Source organism: Acanthopagrus latus, chromosome 15 (assembly GCF_904848185.1).
Source record: "Acanthopagrus latus isolate v.2019 chromosome 15, fAcaLat1.1, whole genome shotgun sequence".
NCBI classification, from domain to species: domain Eukaryota; kingdom Metazoa; phylum Chordata; class Actinopteri; order Spariformes; family Sparidae; genus Acanthopagrus; species Acanthopagrus latus.
In genome coordinates this window covers 3,778,993-3,800,515 of record NC_051053.1, presented here as the reverse complement: position 1 = coordinate 3,800,515, position 21,523 = coordinate 3,778,993, and the positions used below count along the sequence as shown (strand labels likewise).

At 41.1% G+C, this 21,523-nt stretch overlaps 1 protein-coding gene across 7 annotated transcripts; it reads right to left on the bottom strand.

Annotated features, from left to right (window-relative positions):
• Positions 1–381: 381 nt before the first annotated feature.
• Positions 382–20,570, bottom strand: cep68 (centrosomal protein 68). 7 transcript variants are annotated; one of them, XM_037124310.1, is made up of 12 exons: positions 20,422–20,570; positions 14,326–14,415; positions 13,921–14,216; positions 11,372–12,424; positions 9,768–9,972; positions 9,283–9,479; positions 8,966–9,088; positions 8,227–8,323; positions 7,928–8,131; positions 4,780–7,269; positions 2,081–2,193; positions 1,518–1,972 (listed from the first exon to the last, which is right to left on the bottom strand). In XM_037124310.1, the coding sequence occupies exons 3-9, from the start codon at positions 14,182–14,184 to the stop codon at positions 7,956–7,958; spliced, it is 2,115 nt and encodes a 704-aa protein (XP_036980205.1). In that variant the 5' UTR covers positions 14,185–14,216; positions 14,326–14,415; positions 20,422–20,570; the 3' UTR covers positions 1,518–1,972; positions 2,081–2,193; positions 4,780–7,269; positions 7,928–7,955. The 7 variants fall into 7 exon arrangements, with proteins under 7 accessions (XP_036980204.1, XP_036980205.1, XP_036980206.1 ...); XM_037124311.1 differs by having other exon boundaries at positions 7,949–8,131; XM_037124306.1 differs by having other exon boundaries at positions 7,977–8,131.
• Between the last annotated feature and the right edge of the window lie 953 nt (positions 20,571–21,523).

Genomic DNA, 21,523 nt, shown 5'->3' with positions numbered 1-21,523 from the left:
ACACGTTTCTAGGCATTAAACCTGCTTGAAATAGCTTCTTTGACAGAAATACACTTTTTTTCATTACATTTATTTTAATTTTTCAAAAATTATTTAACCAGATCACAGATTTATTTTACAAGGACGACCTGTCCAAAAATAGCAGCAATACAGAATTACAACAGCAAAAACTAAGTGAAGTGAACACCGATGTTACTATATGAGATTGACCGGAATCATGTTGATAGAAGAGGTAAGTAGAGCTACACTTTTTATCATTTGACAAATGCAAGAGTTATTAGACATTGTATAAACCATAACAACATTATTAGCTCATTGGCTAACACAATACAATGTAGGATTGTTAATGTTGAACTAATCACTTTTTGCATGATACTGTACATTCATATGAGACATTGGTGTTGGCTTGCTAACTTAGTAACTTATTTAGCTTTATTAATGGTTGTTTCGTCTAGCTTTCAGCATGAGCCTCAGCAGTGTCAGCACAGCTGACATTTAGTTAACTAGTTAGATGGCATATTATAACCTAACAAAACAGTTGGAACACCTCTTCATTGATGCAAGATTCAATTACAACTCTCCTTTAGCTGAATAGATGGGCTAATGTTTCAGCGTAATACAGTAGACCCATTTTCACCTAATTGTCCTGAATTGGTTTGACATTTGTTGAGACAAAGACAATACTGAACAGAAGTTAATTAAAAGATTAAATATCTTTACAAGAGGTAAAAACTCCAAACAACCCTAAAACTAAAGGAAATACCTTAAAGAATAATCCAACATAAAACAGTTTCTCAAAAATATATATTTATTGTGTTCTCAACAAACATCTGACAACTATGCCACAAAACTGTATGTATTCTAACTCTCTATCTGTAAAACAGATACTGGTCAGATACAGTTAGAGAGTTAGAATACATACAGTTTTACTGAAACTAAAACTCTGAGTTTGACAGCTCAGAGTTCGTCAACCTAGTCAGGTTTTGACTCAGAGTTTGTAAAACTTGCTTCCTGAAACAGGCCCCCGATGGAGGCATAAACAGAAACACAGAGGTCGCCGTGGGGGTGTACGGAACAGGCTGCAGTCTCAGGCCCATCGACCACCTTTGCCCAGCATCCTGCTCGCAAACGTCAATCTCCAGAAAATAAATTGGACAACTTCAGAGCCAGGATAAAGTTCCAGCAGGACATAAGGGACTGTAACATCCTCTGTCTGTCGGGAACATTGCTAACTTCCCGCATACCGGATAGAGCGGTTACTCCAGCCGAGCACTTCTCTCTCTTCTGCATGGACAGAACAGAAGAGAAAACAAGAGGTGGAGGAGTCTGTTTCATGCTAATCAACAACTGATGTAGTCCAAAGGAGACCAGAATTCTTTTTTTTTTTTAGCACTTGTTTATCATAAAAAAAAACATAAATAGTGCTTCAAACTATACAATCATATCACTAATCAATCATTATGTTGTTGTCTGGATCTTTGAATAACCAGCTGAAATGAACTGATGCATTTGGCCTACTTGAAAAAAAGGAAGCACAAATATTTATTTCAGCAACCACATTCAAACTGAAAATTTGCAACAGTAAAACAAAAATAAAGCACTCCTACATGTCTGGGTTCTATTCACATACACAAAACTATAAAAAAAATATACACAAAACAATAAAGCCATATAGTACTGCATTAATCATTAATCAGTGAATCATTTTCTGAGAAGTAAACTGTAATGTCTCGGTTTCAGTTTGGCAAAGCGGTCAATCACTTGACAGTGACTTAACTTGGAGAGTTCCTCCCTCTCAACTGACAAGATGGCAAGATGGTGAATCCTATCTTGCCCCATTGTGCTTCTCAGCCAAGTGTGGAGCCGTCTCAGCACACTGAACATCCATTCACATGTGCAGCTTGACACTGGGATGGTCAGAGATATCTGAATGACCTGTGTCAACGTTGGGAACATGACTTGATCCAGCAAGCTGAAAACACATTGCACGTCTGTGATTGGAAGGCTTTCCTGCTTTTTGGCCAGATAGCGTTTGGCCAATAACACCTTCTCGGACCAACATTGTAATGATCTGCCATACCTCTGAGGTCCTCCTCACAGAGAAAGTTGTCAGATCCTGGATTACAGGCCTGAACACCTTTTAGAACCTGGCTGTTGAGAGATGAAAAACGCTGATCCATCTCAGCAACCATCCTGTCAAGGCAAGGTAGATACAAGACTGTTTTCAACTTCTCTGCATCATCTAGGTCACTCACTGCCCCACAACTAGACTCCACTACATAGTCCTCCATGTGTTTCTGTTTCTGCCTTTGTCTGGGAACAGCACATGACTCTGGGGTTTGGTTGGCTTCACAGAAGGCCTTTGCTCCATCATACAGTTCAGCAGCTTTCTCATCTGTGCGCATATCTTTTAGTGTGGCACACACAGCGCATTTGTACTCTTCAGCTTTGGCCAGGTCTACAGTTTGACTTTGCAGATATTTGTGTAGGTTTTCAGTCACAGACAAAAAAGTCTTAAACATAATCAACAAATACACTGTGGAGAACCTAGTTTGACATGGAGTCCCACAACCGTAGGGTTGTTGATGCTGGACAGGCACTGAAGCGCTGCAGGGAAATTTGCTATCATGGAACTAATGGACCTCAACTGGCATGACCAGCGCGTCTTCGAGAGTTGCACAAGTTCAGATGGCTGTAAGCCAAGCTGCTTTTGAGTCTCCCTGAATTTGTGATGGTTAACAAGAGAGACAGCAAAGAATGTGTATACACTCTGTAACAGGTCAAATAAATCCTTGGCTTCTGGTATGGCTTGGCAGGTGAAACACAGGACTAGATTTAGTTGATGGGCATAGCAGTGCACATAAATGGCCATGGGATGATTCTCTCTGAACTTAGTTTGGACCCCTCCAACTGTCCCACTCATGACCGATGCACCATCGTAAGCCTGCACAACCACCTTTACATGATCTATGCTATTCAATCTTAGCTGTTCTTCAATTGCAGCGGTAGCAGACTCTGCATCAAATCCTTCCAATTCTGTCGTAGCCAGCAAATGCTCCTTCACACTCCCTTCAGTAACGTAATGAACACATACAGCTAGCTGTTCAGTGCTGCCACCTCTAGCTTTATCTGCCGTGACTGAAAACATTCCTGCCTCTTTTATTTCATGACTGATCGTTCCTGCTATCTCTTGAGCACAGCACTGAATTATTTAATTTTGGGATGAAGGTGATTGATATGTACTGTGTGATGGAGCTGAATGGGACTGCAGAAAAGGATCAAACTCTTTCAGGAGATTAATACACTCAAGAAAGTTTCCCTGGTTGTTGCTGGACATGCCCTCATCATGGCCACGGTATGGGATGTTCTGTTTACCCAAAAACTTTGTAACAGCCACCAACCGGCTGAGGTACTCATGTCTCTCTTTGATTTCTTTCTCATTTGCAGAGTCTAACTGTTCAACAACACTACCATGAGCTGCACTGGCTTTATAGCCATGCCAGGAAAGCATGCTTGCCTTATGGGCAGGTGATTTCTCATGCTCTCTACAAATATCCAGATCCTTTTTTCCAATTCTGAAGGCCAGAGTTTACAAAGGTGTCCTGCTTCAAATGTTTACCAAATATCCTACAAGAAAAACAAAGGCTGCATCTTTAGACTTGAATATTCCAACCATGTAAAGCTTTCAAACCAGTTAGCATTAAAGGATTGTTTCTTTACACCAAAGTTGTGCTGAGGATATTGTGACAACTTTACTTAGTTTGGGCCAGAATCCTTTCCCCTTATATCACTTACATGTCCCTCAACATTGTGGACACTGCTTTTTCTCCTCGTATTCACTGGTGTATACCGTATCTTAAACTATCATCAAAACTTTAATACTCTCATTTGTTATCATCGTGTCTCGTAACCAGAATACTCAATGAGCCTGATTATCTGTTTATACAAAGCCTGTGTTTTAACCTTAAATATCAGTCTTGTATAAAGTACTTGAAAGCGATACTTGAGCAAAAATACAAGTATCTTACCAGAAAATGACTTTGGTAGAACTTAAAGCCGCCTTTTAGAATATTACTTGAGTAGTAAGTACCTGACAATTACTGTACTTAAGTATCAAAAGTAATTTTCTGATATAAAATGTACTTAGAAGTAAAAGTACAAGCATTAAACAAAGTGAGCAATTACAATTTTGAATATGAAATTTATTGTGGCTTCTTTACAATAAAAGCATAACAGGTACAGGCGAAAGAGGCTTCAGCTTCAAACAACATTAAAATAAAACTTCTGTCATCAATGATGATAAGCTCTCTCTCTCAACCTCCCCGTGTGTTATGAACAAACGCAACTGTCTGTGGATCTTCTGGACATACTGTGTTTTTATTCAACTTGGAGACCAAATCTGCGGATCAACAGCGTGAGCTCGCGGGCTCACCGTGTTTGGCTGCTCAGCTGATAGTCCATAGCTGAAACCCGACGTCCGAAGAGTTCAACAGAAACCCGGAAACCAGAGCCTTGGGGTCGGACGCGGTAAACAAAGAGCCGCTGGACTGTTTTAAGTTCACTTGGAGCCAAAACCTGTGGCTAACAGTTGAGCAGCTAACAGCTGAACGGCAAACGGCTGAGCGGCTAACGGCTGGTGATGCTAAAAACAACTAGCGACAACAAACAGCCTCATACATTAAACATAAAAAGTAAAGTTGTAACATTTAAATCCACATGGAAATGGCGACACAGAGGTGAAAACAAACAACAGTGTTGGGCAGTTTACCCGGTACTAACCTGTAAGGCAGGTGGAAAGAAATAGCGCTCAGACACCGTTGTTAGACGTTATTTCATGACGGAATACAAGGCTGCATGTTACAAACTGAGGCAGGATATAGCGGATGCTAAGTGGCGCTACAGGGACAAGATGGAAACACAGTTCCAGAAAAAGGACACACGAAGCATATGGCAGGGATTACATGAGATCACAGACTACAAAGGGGCTCGCCCCTGTTTGGTGATTGCGGACGAGACCCTAGCAAACGAACTGAACTCCTATGCACGTTTCGAAGCTAGCAATGCTAACGCTGGCCATGCTAACGCTGGGCTGACTAAAGCAGATAGAAGGAGCTCTTCCAATGAGGCAGCACTCAACCCCGTTATCTGTGAGCACCACGTTAGAAGGGAGCTGAAAAGGGTGAACACCAGAAAGGCGTAAGGCCCGGATAGGATCTCAGGACGAGTCATCAGGACCTGCGCTGACCTTCTAGCTCCAGTATTCACCACCATATTCAGTCTCTCTCGCACAATCCACAGTCCCCACATGCTTCAAGATGTCCACCATCATTTCTTTGCCCAAGAACGGCTCTCCAGCTGGTATGAATGACTATCGTCCTGTAGCACTTACCTCGGTGGTTATGAAATGCTTTGAGAGGTTGGTGACAGACCACATCTGCTCTTCTCTTCAGGGCACCTTAGACCCACTGCAGTTTGCTTACCGTTCCAACAGATCCACAGGCGACGTCATCTCCCAGGTCATGCACTCCACTCTCTCCCACCTTGACACCATAGGAGGGGGCTATGTCAGACTGCTGTTCATAGACTACAGTTCAGCTCTCAACACTGTAGTCTCCAGCAGGCTGGCTACTAACTTGCATGACCTGGGCCTGAATCCATCAATGTGTTCCTGGATCCTGGACTTCCTGACTGCCAGGCCTCAGGTTGTCAGAGTGGGAGGGCACATATCACACACCCTCATCCATAACACTGGTGTCCCCCAGGGCTGTGTGCTGAGTCCTTTGCTGTACTCCCTGTACACACGACTGCGCCGCCAGGCACAACTCCAACACCATCGCGAAGTTCACGGACGACACGGTTGTGGTGGGCCTGGTCACTAACAACGAAGAACGGGCCTACTTACAGGAGGTGTCAGACCTGACAACGTTGTGCAAGGATAACAGCCTACTGCTAAATGGAGAGAAGACCAAGGAGATGGTGGTGGATTTCTGCCCACCATCTAGATTTTTAGATTTTCTGTGACACGAAAAAGGCAAGACAGCGCCTTTATCTCAGCAGATTCAAGGTCTCCCAACAGATCCTGATCTCCTTCTACTCTGCTGCTGTACAGAGTATACTGACTGGAGCCATATCTGTCTGGTATGGTAACAGCTCTCATGGGGACCGACGAGCCCTTCAGAGGGTGGTGAGGACTGCTGAGTGGACCATGGGTACCACACTTCCCCCTCTGCATGACTTATACCGCACGCTATACCATCAGCGCTAGAAGGCTTATCAAGGATCCCCATCACCCCTGCAACTGTTTGTGACCCTCAGGTCAGGCAGTTGCCTGCGCTGTCATAAAACACGCACAGAGAGGATGAGATACAGTTTTTTCTTGCGGCAATCAGAGCCCTAAACTCTGCACTCTGAACAACAACAAAAAAATGTTTTTATTGTATTGTATTTTATTGTATTTATTATATTCTACTGTATTTTACTTGCACCGCATTATATTTTTATTTTTACTTAAATTGAGCACAGAAGTACAGTACATGTCACAAAAACATTTCACTGCACATTCTGTATGAGCATGTGACAAATAAACCTTTGAATCTTGAATCTCGGTGTTAAAGGCTGGATAGCAGTAAAGTGACACGATTGTATCACCCAGTCCTAGCATTTATGAATAGAGGTGCTTTTCAGGAGCTCTCCTAATATCAAGATATGCACAAGTGGTAGATCAGGATATGGCCTAAACATGTTGATGTTGTATTGTCCAGGTTGCAGATGTAAGTAACATCAGTGACTGATTCTGGAAAGAGATATTATGGTGGATCACTGTTTAACATCGTGAGCACCACATGTTAATTTCTTTTCACTTCTATTGTACTGTACTGGGGGCAGAAGGCTCAGAGACAGATATCGCCAAAGCTGAACAAATAAACACAAAAGTGTCTGACTGGAAAGAAGAGAGAAATGTTATTTTGTGATTTGGGTGAACTAACTAATGACAAGAACTCTCTAACTCAACACACAACACTGACATCAGTGAGAACAGATCAAAATATGTTTTAAAAGAGCTGGTGTTATGTTGTACTTGTAGAAAGCTACCACATGTCCTGTGGTTACTTTGTTAAACCAGCTGGTTAGAAAAGGTTAAAAAGTTATTGCTTCCTGTGAGAAAGAAGTTCCTGCCAGCATACTCCAGCTGGCGAATCAGAGCTCGTGCTGCTGCTCTGTGGACTCTGTAACTTCATGTCAGATTCAGATTGTGCACTCTGTCCACATCTGTAAAGGAAGAATAGACATGTAAATAGAAGAAATACAGAAATACAAAATGTACCTGTAAACATCTCTGGAACTTCAGAGCAAAACAGTGTTTCAGCATTCTCCGAAACAACTGGAGTAGTTGGGGTCATATTTTATACATGTAAAAATACTCCACGTCTGGATGAGTGGAGAGATGAGTTCAACAGAGGTTTCTATTCTTCTGCAACTGGAGGTGAGATTTTAAGTTTCTGTCAACAGTAGTATGCTAGCTAGTACTGTTCTCAAGGGACATATAATTTACCATTGCTTGGCTGCACTGTCAGCTGCTCCATGATTCCTCTATGATTGGTTGTTGTAGAGCAATAGAATTGGTTATTTTGTTAATGTTTTCAGTTATTTAGGAAAATGCTGCAAGAGGTTTTGCAAGACTATGAAACTTTTGTGGAAAATTTTCATTCTTGGGGCCAGTTTAACATCCTATCCTGAATTTTTGACACTCTCTCATATCTCTGAAAATCTCTCCAGTACAGTGATAAACAAACATCATGTTATGATATACATATCCAACAGGTACACATGTTGTTCATATTTTGGAACTTAAATGCCTTGTATTAAATACAGAATGTTTGGAAGAAAGTGAGAAAACAGAAATAAAGAAGTGGAATAAATCATATACTTGTATACATATGGATCCTACAGTCTGTTTATAAAGTGAACCCCTGTACCCCAACAGGGCTGAGGTCTTCTTCTCTGCTCCTCTGGCCTGGACTGGGCTGAGTCAGGGTGTCCATGGCAGACAGGATGGAGGAGAAGAAGTGCTCCGTGTGGGTCTCCAGAGCTCCAGTCTGCCTCTCGATCAACAGCAGGGTGTCTCTTAAAACTGGAGAAGGGAAGAGAGAAAGCAAAAAGATTTTGCGGTGAGACAGTGAGATGAACATAGAAGTTTTCATTTCATAAAGAATGTATTAGACTGACATGGAGATGTGGTGTTGACGCAGCTGAGGAGAAGCTGTCCAGTGTGCAGAACAGAGGTGGTCAGGAACCGATGGCTGCTCACTTCTCTTTGAAAACTCTGACAACAAGACCATCACATTATTCTGTTAGCTTAACACAGTGCAGTTACAGTAAATATGAACATTAAGTTTCAAAATGATGCATTTAATAAACCAGAAGCTTCATCACTTAATAATTATTAGACCAAATGTGAAATTTGGTGACAGTCTTCACCTATGTTCCTAAGTTATGGTGTTGAATAATGGCCAAAAACTAGTCATAGATACTATGTGGTCATAGTGAAGTTTACTTTTGACCTCTTAAAGGATATAAAGGATAAAGTGTCATCACTTCATTGTCATCAGCAAAAATTTGGTTGACATTGTGTATCTTCGGTATCGATCAAAAAGAAAGGTGTTATTTTTTATTTTTAAACTTTATTTAATCCACCTGGTACATGAATGTTCATGAAGCACAGAGCACAAAATGACAAAAAGTGAAAAGATACATCATTGTCAGGTTCATCCATTTGTCAGATGGCCTGCAGCCTATGTTACAGGTGCAAGTGTGACCAAGTGCGTTAAAGGCCCCAGTTTTTTTTCCAGTAAATCCACCTGTGAAATCTTCACAATCACAAATGTGTCCACATTGTCCAGACACAGAGTAGAAGATACAGAACATTGTGTGTCTGCATTTATCCTGTGGTAATACAGGGGCACACCTGATATTCAGCCAAGGACGACCTCACACTGTCTATGTCCACAGTGGGTGCAGCCAGCAGCTCCATCTTCTCTGATACAGTATAGAGCCACTGGATGAGCTGCTCTAGGTGTGAACAGAACACCTGGAACATACAAAGCATTCATAGCTGCTTTTAAAATTTGCAAAGACTATAATAATTACAACCTGCAGATTCTAGATTTTGAAGCCAGGCAAAACACTCAATGTTACTATAAAGGCAGTACGTTCTACTGTATCATACTGTCAGTCTGACTAATATTACACTTTGACAGATGTCAGATCAGATGGTGTCTCTACCTGGATGTGTTGCATTAGGGAGTCACTTTGCTCCTGGTTCTCCTGGCGGTTCTTTTGGCTGCAAGGCATGGCGAGGCCACACAGCTGCTCCACCAAAGCCTCCAGCTCCCTGAGACTGGGCTGATTTAGTCCCTCTACAACAGGCTCTAGCCAGGCTCCAGAGCTCCTCTCCACTGCCTCAGAGTCCCTGTGATCAGCTGATGATGGACAGGGGAAGGAAATTTGGCTTATTTGAGATGTCATTTGTTTCAGTGACCACAAACTGAACTCAATTACCTCCACTGTGTGTTTTGCTAAGGGCAGAAATCTCAGACAGACCTCTTTAAACCTGGACAAATTAAAACAAAAACTGTCTAAGCAGAAATACTGTACCACTGGAAAGAAAGTGAGACATTATGATCTGTTGTTCCTTTGCCGAACTGACCCGTTGAGAGCGCTTTTTGCTCAAAATATGAACATTTATCAAAAACTTTAATTGTAGATACCTGTCTGAGCAGCATTCATCTCCTCTCTGCCAATCTTATCTTTTCCCTCATGTGTGTCTTGACTGATGCCCTCTGGCTCTTTGACTCCAGCTTCCTGTTTCTCAGGGAGGGTGATAGAGGAGTTGATGATGGAGGTGGTGACTGATCCCAGAGATGCCAAACTGGCTGTGGCAGTCTGGCTCAGCTGAGCTGTCACCTCCCTCATCTGCACACAGGGACCAAACATAAGCTAAAAGAGCCAAACACTACAGTTTAACATTTACAGTAAGTTTCAGAATCTTTCCTTCTAGAAAAGCAAGTGAATGTAAGACAGAAGCACTGTCAAAAGAAGTGTGCCTTGTGGTGGTCTCTGTGGACCAGTAGCAGTTTCTAAAGCACGTCCGAGGAGAGGAAACAACGGCAAACATCTGAGTTCAGCTAAGAAATACCAGAAATTTACAGTGGATGACTGAAAAAGTCCGATTACTGGTGAATCCAAGTTAGAGCTTTATAACAGTAACAGAAGGGTGTATGTAAGAAGATTAATGGGAGAGCAACATAGTCTTTCAAACCTACAGGTAAACATGATGGGAATATTCAAGTCGGGGGGTTGCCTCCTCTGGAATTGGACACCTGCACAAAATATACATGCCGCACCCTCTAGTTTCCATCTTTGTGGAGAAGGAGCTCAAGCTTTGACAGAACAACTGGAAAGAAGACCAAGGACTCCTGACTGTCATTGACTTTCCTCCACAGTCAACTTATTTCAACCCCATTGAACATTTATTGGGAACTTGAAGACTAAAAATGTGTCACATCACATCAGTGTGATTGGAGGCTAACATTCAAGTATGTTAATGGTGCCTCTGAATGCACCATCAAGGAGATTTTGGATAGAAGTCCCTTCTAAAAAATTACTGCAGCATCACACAACAGTGATGTAAGGGAACTGATAGTTTACTGTGATGAAACATATACTTTAAAGCTGGAGTTGGTAAGATTGAAAAACCACCAAGCCCAGGCTAGATCTGGAAAGTATCCAGCCAGTAAATCTGGCCCCGGCCTCTCTTCAAAGCCACTCCCCCACACCCATGAACAACGGCCAAATGTTGACTCTGGTTTCACCTCTTGACCTTTCCAACTTATTTTTGTTTGTAGCTGGCTTGTGTTTGGTCTTTTCTCTGCCATTCTTGTCTGTGAACAATGAGCTCACTAAACGACACAGATCCACCAGTGCGCTGCGTAGTTTGGTCACACACAAAATGAGTGATGGAAGGAGTCAGTGCAGGGTAGGCAGGTAAGATTGACAGACAGGTAGGCTGTCTATACAATAGCTTTGGGCCTCAAAAATCTATTGGATGAAGTTATAACACTGCCACAGACCATGGATTCTCTTCCCTTTTCTTCAAAAGCATTTTAGATCTTGATTGCTGTCTGGATGTTAAAAGATTTTCTACAAAAACAATAAAAAATGCTTCTGAACAGAATCATCAATCCCCCCTTTAACCAGTCTTTAAGTGTCAAATGAATGCAATCCAAGCACATACTCAAAAGCAATGTATGATTCATTTGTTGTGAATGGGTTTCAACATGCTAACAAGTCCCCGAGTTTCTTCAACACTGACCTGTCTGGATAGCAGCTGCAGCTCCTCCAGCTTCTCTGGAAGAGGATAGAACTCTTCGTCCACCTCTCCACACACACACCTGGACTGTGGAAGCCCGGTGGAGCGGATAAAAGCAGCAGAGGTGGAAGAGGACCGTGCATGATGTTGATAATGGTGACAATCAACTTTGTACCGATTCAGTCCACCTCTGTATTTACTGGTGACCAGATTGTCCCTAGAAAACACCACAGGATCTGTCGAGACACTTGAGGGCAGACCATCAGATAACGTGTGACCCACACTAACATTGCTTCTCTCTTTGGAATGCCTTGTGCTGCTTCTAGTAAAGTCCAACCCTGACTGGCTGGTAGAGCTACAAAAGTTAGTCAGTTCAATCCCTGAGTCCTGCATGTTTGGATCTGTTTGGAGGAGAGACTCTGCCTGTGGCTCGGAGCTGTTCCACTCTGTGACCACCTCTCCTGCTCTCAGGGGGTAGGTGTAATCCAGCAGGGCCTGGTAGTCCCGGTTTGGGTCCCAGCCTGCAGAGTGCAAGTCTGGAGTTTGAGACAAAGTTTGTTGGATGGCACAGGCCCAGTAGTTCGCCTGATAGGGAGTCATTGGGTGTCCTTCTGATTGTCCTCTAGAAGAGAAAGGTTTGGTGTCTCCCCCATTTTCTCCTTCCTTTCCTCTGTGCCTGAGTTGAGAGTGGCCTGGCCTGTAGTTCCCTGAACGAGGGCTGTAGGTAGGATACAGAACAGTGGAGGACAGTGGCTGCCTCAGGGGAAGGTTTAGCCTTTGAACCTCCAGGAATGAGTTTGACAGGCTCTGTTGAGCTGATCTGCTATTCTGAGGAAAAGGTGATCCAAAAGTGGGTTCTTCATGGCTTAACTTGGTCCTAAGTTTTGAGACAGTGAGGGGTGAGCCGAGGTCCTCTCTAGATGCTAAAGGAAAGCAGATGTCACTGTGAGAGGGGCTGAAACTCTCCGGAGTCAGCTCTGATCTTGCTCTAGTCAAGAATTTCATGTCAGTGTGTTGCTGATGTTCTTCTCTTCTGCTAAAACGCAGTTGGTTCTCCTAGAAGGCACAAAACTGACAGACTCATTTTTCAAATATTTTCATTTGATCATATGCCAGTTCACAAAAAAATGATAGCAACACACAGCCAGAGTGAAACCTCCTCAGACAGTTAAAGCACACTCATAGGGGTGTCACAATGGTGTCTAATCACCAAAGACATTCACACTAATTGTCATTCTGGTCAACTTGTGAGGCAGCTAAATTTGTGAAATGTGATTAAACAAATCTATTTTGCCAGGCCTCAAGCTATGCGCTTGTGCCTGAATGACAGTGGTTTCACCTATCAGAGTCCTGATGGACAGTTGTAACCAGCTGCAAAGCAGGGGCAAATTGTATTCTGATGCAAAATGTTTTGGGCCTGTTTGCACTGTAACATCCTTAGTGCAACATCACTTGTGAATCGGTCTATGAGACTGGGCAGATGCGGTTGCAAGTGCAGTATATAGCACCATCAGTGTTGAAAAGCCTGTGTGATATCTAGTTGGCTTATCTGATCCACAGGCAGTGCTGTCATTGCTGGAAAACAGGGCAAAGTCCCACAGTAATGGTATGAAAAAGTATTCCAGTGTTAATCCACTTTACATTTGTACTTTTTCTCATCAATGTCATCATATAGTAGAGAGGAAAAAAACATAAAATGGCTCCACACAGCAATGAAAAGATGTTATCTTCACCCTTTTGAAGCTGAAATATTCCCTTAGAGTTAGAAAAATATAAGTGTAGGGGCACACACTGTCTGAAGTTGGTGGACAAGCTCGACCTAGCATCGAGGGTATAAATACCATATTTTTATTCTCTGGGCTTCCAGAGACGCAGATTACACCAGAAGAGCTGTATTGAGCCATTTGGAGTCCCTAATTACTTCATTGTTTAGGAGAATGCTGCAATGCTGTTTTGCCGTGAAGTCCCAGGAAGGTTTCATGGACTACAAAACTTCACTTGGCTTTTCACTGGCATTGGGTTGGTTAATAATGGGTGAATTTTCATTTTTGGGTCAATGTAACATTATAAGAATATTTGAGATACTGTGAATTCAAAAGGAAGAAAAAAAAAACAAGAATAAAGTCAATATGTTTTAAGAACAATGTTTCAGGATATGTCTTTTCTCATAAAAAATTCATTATCAGGCAAAGTCTTGTCCGATCAACGTATCATATTATGAGGGATATAAGTTGTCAATTTTAAGAGATATTTTACCAAATAGGTGAGAGTGATCCAGACCTTTTAACTGTACAGTCTTATGGACAGTCAGAATTTGCAAAAAGTATGCACATGTAATCCAATCATTACATCAACATTTTGTTCTTGAAATATACACTAAAAATGTTTCTTTCTAGTAACTGACTTGTTATTACTTGATTATTGTGATACTTTCTCATACATTCACAACTTTGTCTATAACTTTTCTGATAAAAATATGACTTTATCCAGATTTTTTTAATATAACTTAAGTACTATACTCTGAAAAGCCATTCACTCCCCGTTCTCCTCACCTTCTCTGTGTTGTCCTGTGTTGTTGGATATGTCTTCTTTAAGATGGATGCATGTTGTTCTGCAGAGAACAGGGGCTTTCTCTTTACATATTGTCTATCTGTCAGACAGCTCGAGTTGGGGGGTGCTATAGTTACACTTTTGTGTGGACCTTCTTTGTCTCTTGTCTTGTCTCTCTCACTGTCTTTTGAACTCTGGGATTTCCTGCTATGTTTAAACTCTGGGACATGCATCTTCCATCGCTGGCTGCGTCCACTGGCTTCCATTGGACAAATGAAATTTAGCAAGGTCCTGTCAACTGAAGGAATAAAAAAAAAAAAAAATCACTAACTTTCAGTTTTATAAAATGCAAATATGCATTATATTTATATTCATTATTCATTGATTTTATTTTATTTTTTTTTCACCTCAGAAAAGCTATGTGGTTGTGACTTCTTTATCCAGTGTCTTCGTAATGCCATACACATATTGTTGCTGAGTTGAGGCACACAGGAGCGCTGTAATCACATAGGAAAGAAATACATAAAGAGTCACATATTCACAGTCAACTTGACAGAACATGTTCAATATTTCTGACCTAAAGCAACACATAAACCACGCACATGTTCACATTTAATTTCTCTTTAAACCAAAACATGCGATAGGAGTCATTATAAATTACAGTTTAATTAAGACAAAGCTCCATTAATTAGTTTTGGCCTCCTGTGGGCCCAAACCAAAACAAGACACCCAAATCATTTAGTGCTGAAACAATACAATAATCAGCATAACATTTTTGAAAATTATTCAAATTAACTTTTTAAGTAATCTATCAAGATGCATTTCAAGTGGTTCCAGCTGCTCAAATATGAAGAAAGGATTTTATTAATAAATAAAAAAAAATAAATGAAAATAAATTATATCGACACCTGAATCTGAATCTGGCCAAACCAGATGCGAACATTTTTTTTAAAACTCTTCAGCATTCATTTAGGCATCTGTTTTTGTCCACCTAAAGAGTCCAATATTCACTATCCTTGAGCCGTTTCTGCTCTCCTGACTCCTCAGGAAAAATTCTGAACATTGAGTCAAATAGTAGGTGTGTTGTAAAACCAAAACTATGAGCTAGAAGAGTGTAGAGCTATACCGACATGTTGGCCTGACTGATTCACCTGTCAATATACTGATTTGAGAATCAGAAATAGTAGAATAGCTAGGCACTGTACATAGCCACACCTATGGTATAGCAGGAAGGTACATGACAAGCAGACAGGTGTGGGGTCTTGTGTATACAAGAAATATTCAGTTGTAGCTAATGAAATATAGGCCCCAGGTCAAGATAGGAGTGTGTAATGTTTGGCATAACGCCAATGTAAAAACTGTACTGTATAAAACACACCATAAAAGGTGCTTTTATGTTAGAAAAGCAGATTTTTGAGTCTCAATCCCAAGTCTTCATGTGTTTATGTACAAAAAAAAGTCAAAATATAAGATTGATATTTATATTTTGAATTCCAAACAGTCAGGCTATACTAAAGACCTCTGTAGAACTGCAAAGCTGATGGTGATGTCTGTGAAATGACATCTTCACATTACACATTATATGATCTACTGCAAATACAAAAACATTTGTTGTAACTGAGTGTTCAACTGACACTCCAGATTGTTTATTACACAGAACCACTTGGCAAGGTGCTGTTACAACCTCAACAAATCAACCAATCCGATTAACAGTAGGAAAGCGCTACAGAGTCAGTTGGGTAATCAAACTCTTACTGAAACCAGTTGAGAGAAGAGCAAAAACATGACCATCAGAAAAATCCTTCAGTTTTGTTCTTTGCCCTTCTTTTAATTAAATAAACAAGCCATGTTCTCTTATAACTGATGCTCTAGCAGCTACTCTAACCTGATTCAAAATGATGGTACTGGCCTTCACGGCCATCAATGGAACTGCACCTGTCTACCTCCAAGTGCTGGTCAGACTAGTCAGGGATCCCTAACCCAGGATCAGCTAGCCAGATGGTACCACCATCACTGAGAGCAAACAAAGCTCACTCAGACTCCTCTCTGCTCCTCTCTCCTCTCAGTGGTGGAACAAACCCCGGACCAATGTAAAGGACTGCAGAGTCACTCACCAACTTGCATGACAAATGTACTTATTTCAAGTAACTTTGGACAAAAGCGTCTGCTAAATGCCCTAAATGTAAATGTAAATCCAAGATGGAGTTGCAAAATCATGTGATCACATGATCTCACCGATCCAGCTGCCTTGCACAGTAATTTGAGAATAGCTTTCAACAGACAATATAATTATAGCTACGATATGCACTGTAATTAAGACTTAAAATCTAGGGACACCCATGAATATATACACGTTTTAAAACAACTGTTCCTGTAAACACTTCTTCCAGATAAACAAAGGGCTGATACAGCATCCTGTTGGGTCTGGATGACATGGCTCCTCACCTGACTGATCTCATTAAGACTGCATGTTCAGACCTGTCTGTGCTCACCGGACCAACCAGGAAGAACACTGTTTGTCCAGTGGGTTGCTGACAAAGCAGCGTCTTCAGACCAAGTTGAGACTGTTAAAGTCTTGCACACTATTAAAGACGCAGTAGGAAATGGAGAAATATAGTTGATTGTTGTGTGTCATTTCCCCTTGTTTCAAATTCTGATGCTCAGGGTTAACCCACAGTGTCAGTATTTAATGGTCTGGGAATGAGACTAAATGATTGGTTGGTTTGTTTGGTCTGCACACCAACAACCAGTCGAGGTTTGAGGATCAGACCCACTGAAGGCATAACAAATCCATTTAAAGGTAAAAACATTCTATAGAGCTGACAGGTTTGGGGTGGGGGCTGAACCTCTCACACAATCCCCCATAGTGATGGTGAACCTGGTTTCCATGGTGATGGCCGAGAGGAGGGTAGTACTAGACTCAAGAGGTGAATGTCAATCGATGCTACACCAGAACAAAGACCCCAAGACTGACTAACCTTGTTTCTTTGCTCAACTGGAACGTTCTCTCACAGCTAGCATTTATAGTATATGATTCACTGCAAAACCATTTGGCACTTACTTATCTTTGATCCTGTTTAGCAGCACCGACATGCACAGTCACAGTACCTGCTGCAGTATGTGTCCCTTACTAAAAGTGATCTCAGCAGCTTCACTATTAAACATATTAAACCTAAAGAATCACTACCTTGTGTCTAAACATGCTGATTATCCTAGTGTGTATTTGTTTAAGAAGTGAGTCAAAGATAGTACAATTTCTAAAACACAGCTGTTAATAGGGCGTAAAGTGATGAGATAATGTATCTATTTGTGGTTATGTAAGATTAATAAATTTAAATAAATACATTTTAAAAAAGCGGTGAAACAAAGGAAACTTTGTTTAGGTGCAATAAGACCAAATTACAGAACAGTTTCTTCTCTCAGGATGTGAGACCTCTCAATTCATCCTCATCACTCCACCATAAAAAATAGTTTCAATTTTCTTATTTATACAACTCAGATAAGACTGAATCAAACCCAAAATAGGCATTAAGAATAACTATGATAAGCATACATAAAGAGCTAATCTTCTTGCTGATAGTCCTGTTTGCTTACGTAGGATTATCAATGCTGCTTTAATTTACAGGTGACAGCACCCAGCAACAAACCAGGACACCAGCTCCAGGACATCAAAAGGACCTTAACTCCAAATGGCAGGACAGTTTATCGCAGGATGGCACCAGCCTATCTGACAAACTGTCGGCCCAGAGTATATATGTACAAAGTGTTTTGTGTTTTGTGTTCCTGAGTTTCTGCTCTTGCACTGATTTGTCCGCAGAATTCTCCAGCGCCGTTCTGCTCTGCTTTCTGCTCATCTGCTCACCAGAGTTCCACAACGTTGGCTCCACTCAACCCTCCTTCCCTCCTTCCCTGCCTGTCTGCCTGTCTACCTGCAGCATGTCCCTCTCAAATAAATCTTAATTTCACTGCAGGGTCCTAAAAAAATAACATCAACCACAACAGTTTTATCAGTGCTTTCCAAACATTCCAATTAATTATTTGCCTTGAATTGATGATTGTTGATTGATGTGCGTTTACAGATCCACTCCTACCTTATCAGGAAGGGGTTGTACTGTGTTACTGTGCTGACTATGAGGTCATCTCCCTGGTCGAGAGACTAACGATAGTATGCATAATAACCTTTATTAATGGCACATTACTACTAGTATTTTGACCTATTATTCTAATCTTACACTTATGTTTTAAATTGTGACTGTTTCATAACCAGTTAATACTCCTTGTAGTACACCTGTATAGCCATGGGTACATGCATGTCCAGAAAATTACAGTACCTGGATATAATACACTTTGGCTAACATCATTCACTTTCTGTTTGAATACAGACAGACTCCAGAAACTGCAGCACAAGTCAGTTCTTCTAAAATATGTCGACAATTATTGATGCGTCTTTTAGAACGGTTTGGGTCTGCAACTTATGTTTATTTTCCATGTACATTAATCATCTTTTTAAACATAATCAAGTAATGTTGTTTGATCACCAGTCCATAACCCCAAAATAATAAATTCTCAAGCTGAACATATTCACATGGGGAAAAAAATGGAACAAGCCACTGAAGAGATTACTTTTTAACTTTTGGCATCAAAACGTGGATTTATCTTCACTCCTGTTTATCAACCTGAATGTGGGTGCAATCTGTGGATGTGACCTTCATTGTCAGGTGTTTATTTACTGTAATGTTGCCTGCCGAGTGCAGCTGGAGGGGAGAAGTACTTCATAGAGTAGACTTGGACCATTATCAGATATTAATATCTAATAATGCGATATTTGCTGCCATAGACAACATTTTTCACAATATGGAATATCCAACAGCTGTGTGATACTTCACCTGGGAGGAACTGCTCTGGCTCTATTTTTTTTTAAATGTCAAATTATGACAGTGTTACCTTGCTGGTCCTCTGGAGTTTAAAATGAAGGGAACCAGTGACAGACTGTCTGCACCTAATATTGTAGACTAGTCTGTTGTGTATGCTTACATTTCTAATGTAGAACTTGTTACATAATGTTAGTTTTTTTTATTTAAAAGTGTTGCAAAGGGAGAAGTAAAGAAGTGCAGTAAGGAAGTGCCAACATGTCAGCCTCTCAGTCCTGCATACTACCAATCAACATGAAATACAAATGGAGCCTGATCAAATTACAAACCTATACTATGGCATTAAATATATAGCTATAGTAGTGATATTATATAAGATGATATCCTCAACTGTGATATTTGGACTGGACAATATTGTGATATAACATTTGGGGCATCGCTCAAGCTTAATACACAGGTGAAGGGGAAAGGAAGAGAGAGACGAGGATTCTCTGGTGAGTTCACTGAGAGGTTGACCCTTGGTGTGTGCAGTTGCTAAATAGCTTACACCTAATGTACCATAAAGTAATATGGCTATTTGTGGCTAATAAACAACCATGTTGAGCAACAGGATGATACCGTGGTCAAACCCATGCAAGTAGCTGGAGTCGAAACTTTGCTTTGTTAGTGGTGAACACACCATTAAACATCCATCATTGCAAGTCACAGAGGACCAGATGAAAAACACCATCACCTTCAGCAAACTTGTGGATTTCTCTGAGCTTTAACATCGTTGGAAACATTTGGGATAATGCAAGTACACAACCGAACATTATACTGTAGGCCTATATAACAAAGGTCTTGCTGGTTTAATATATTTCAATGCAGAAATACTTGATATCATATGTATTTTTAACTGATTAATGTAATGAGAGCATGCATATCCTCTCAATAGCCACCAGTGCTTGACAAGAAAAGTGCACCACATTCAAAGCGAACATCTCTGCTTTCACCCAAGATTCTAGGCGAGTTTGTGTTGCCTAACAGGAACATCAGCCATAAAGTTGCATACATTTACAGTTGGCTGTGGTACTTGTGCATCAGGTGGTAACAGTGGTCACTGGTCCAAGTGGGACTGTGGAGGAAACCACAGCAACAAGCAGTGACACCAAACCCTAGTGACCCGCACAAAGGGAGCAGCCATTGTATTCTCCGGTGCTGGCCATCTCATGATCTGTGTCCTAGGTCTACACATTAAGATGGCAAATTAGGAAAGACTGACTAAAACTTGGGACCGCAGCCCACAGGCTACACGACGTAGGGTTAAAGAAGCAGCGATGTTGCTGGCTTTGTAATTTCACTAATACGGAAAAATATGCAACACGCTTCAAACTTTCATTTTTTAAATCCTGCAATTGGATGTATCGGTATGTAAATTCGGTGTCATTGTGATCCCTCAAACTGCTCTTCCTTTTAACACAATCCCTATTTAAAGTACGCTAGTTGACGTTTTCCTCAACGCCCATTGTGGTCTTGGTCGGCGGAAGTCAGTTCTCACTAAACCAAATCTATCAATGCAGCCTGACTAACAAACTCAGGTAGCTGTGTCATCACTGCCTCACTGTCACAATAATACAAACCACACACACTTACCGCATTTAACGCCGCAACTCAACCGGGCGCGTGTAGTTGTTGTAGGGTCCTTCTTCACAGCTTTGTTGCGGCATCCTCCTTCCTCTCACCGTGCTGCTTTCAAGTTCAGTTCTTCAAACACTGCTCTGGTCGGGTCCTCTAAGAAATCATGTAGCACAAGTCTATTATATTGGTAATTGGCAAATCGCCTATGCCATATGGGCAGGAACTGATTGTTCAGTCAGTTTGCTAATTTGTAATAATGAGGCCACTACCTAGCCTACTCATCTTTTTAGGAAATGAGAGTTATTCATAGCATGTATGTAACATCTGAAGTCCGTGTGTGTGTGTGTTGGGGGGCACATGATTATATTTTAGAAATAAAAAGTTATAGATAAAAACATGTTTAACATAATAGAAACATGTGCGCCAGTGAAGTTCATTGTATTACCTTGCGGTGTTACATTTCACAACTGCAATATTTCTGACGGCAAGTGAACGCTACATAACATACTACCGAGTTACATTTGAAGCAGGAAGAGAAGACGGAAGTGGCTCTTTTCTCCCCTCTAACGGCCATAATAAGTAAAGAGCAATGTCTTGATAATACTGACTGTTGACAAGACATTATGAAGGCCTACAGTAAACTTCTACAAATACAACTACTATCCAATCTACCACTGCTTCTACAGTGATTGGTGCTTATGATGATGAAAAAAATAATACGATTCAGTAATAAAGCTCACATGAAAGAATAAAACACTATCACGTTATAATGTAAAAAGACTATTGTAACAATGTGAAAGGTATTACTTTAAACTGACAATTTTAAGAGTAATAATGTCTCATGTACGCAATTTGGTTAAGTTGTACATTATGCCTCGGTCGAGATAGGGCAAGATTGTGTTGCTATCGAGCACATGGATCTGTATCTGTACAGTAAGGAGGATTTGAAAATACATGGGGCTGTACAGAGGAAATAATTAGCATCCTGCCTCCTCCTGAGGGTCCTGCATTTGGATCCTCACATTGTACCACAACACATCATTTACGATTTTGCCTGATCAGTGCTTCAGGTTACGCGCATAGAGACTCACCGCAGCCCTCCTCCAGTGAAATAGAG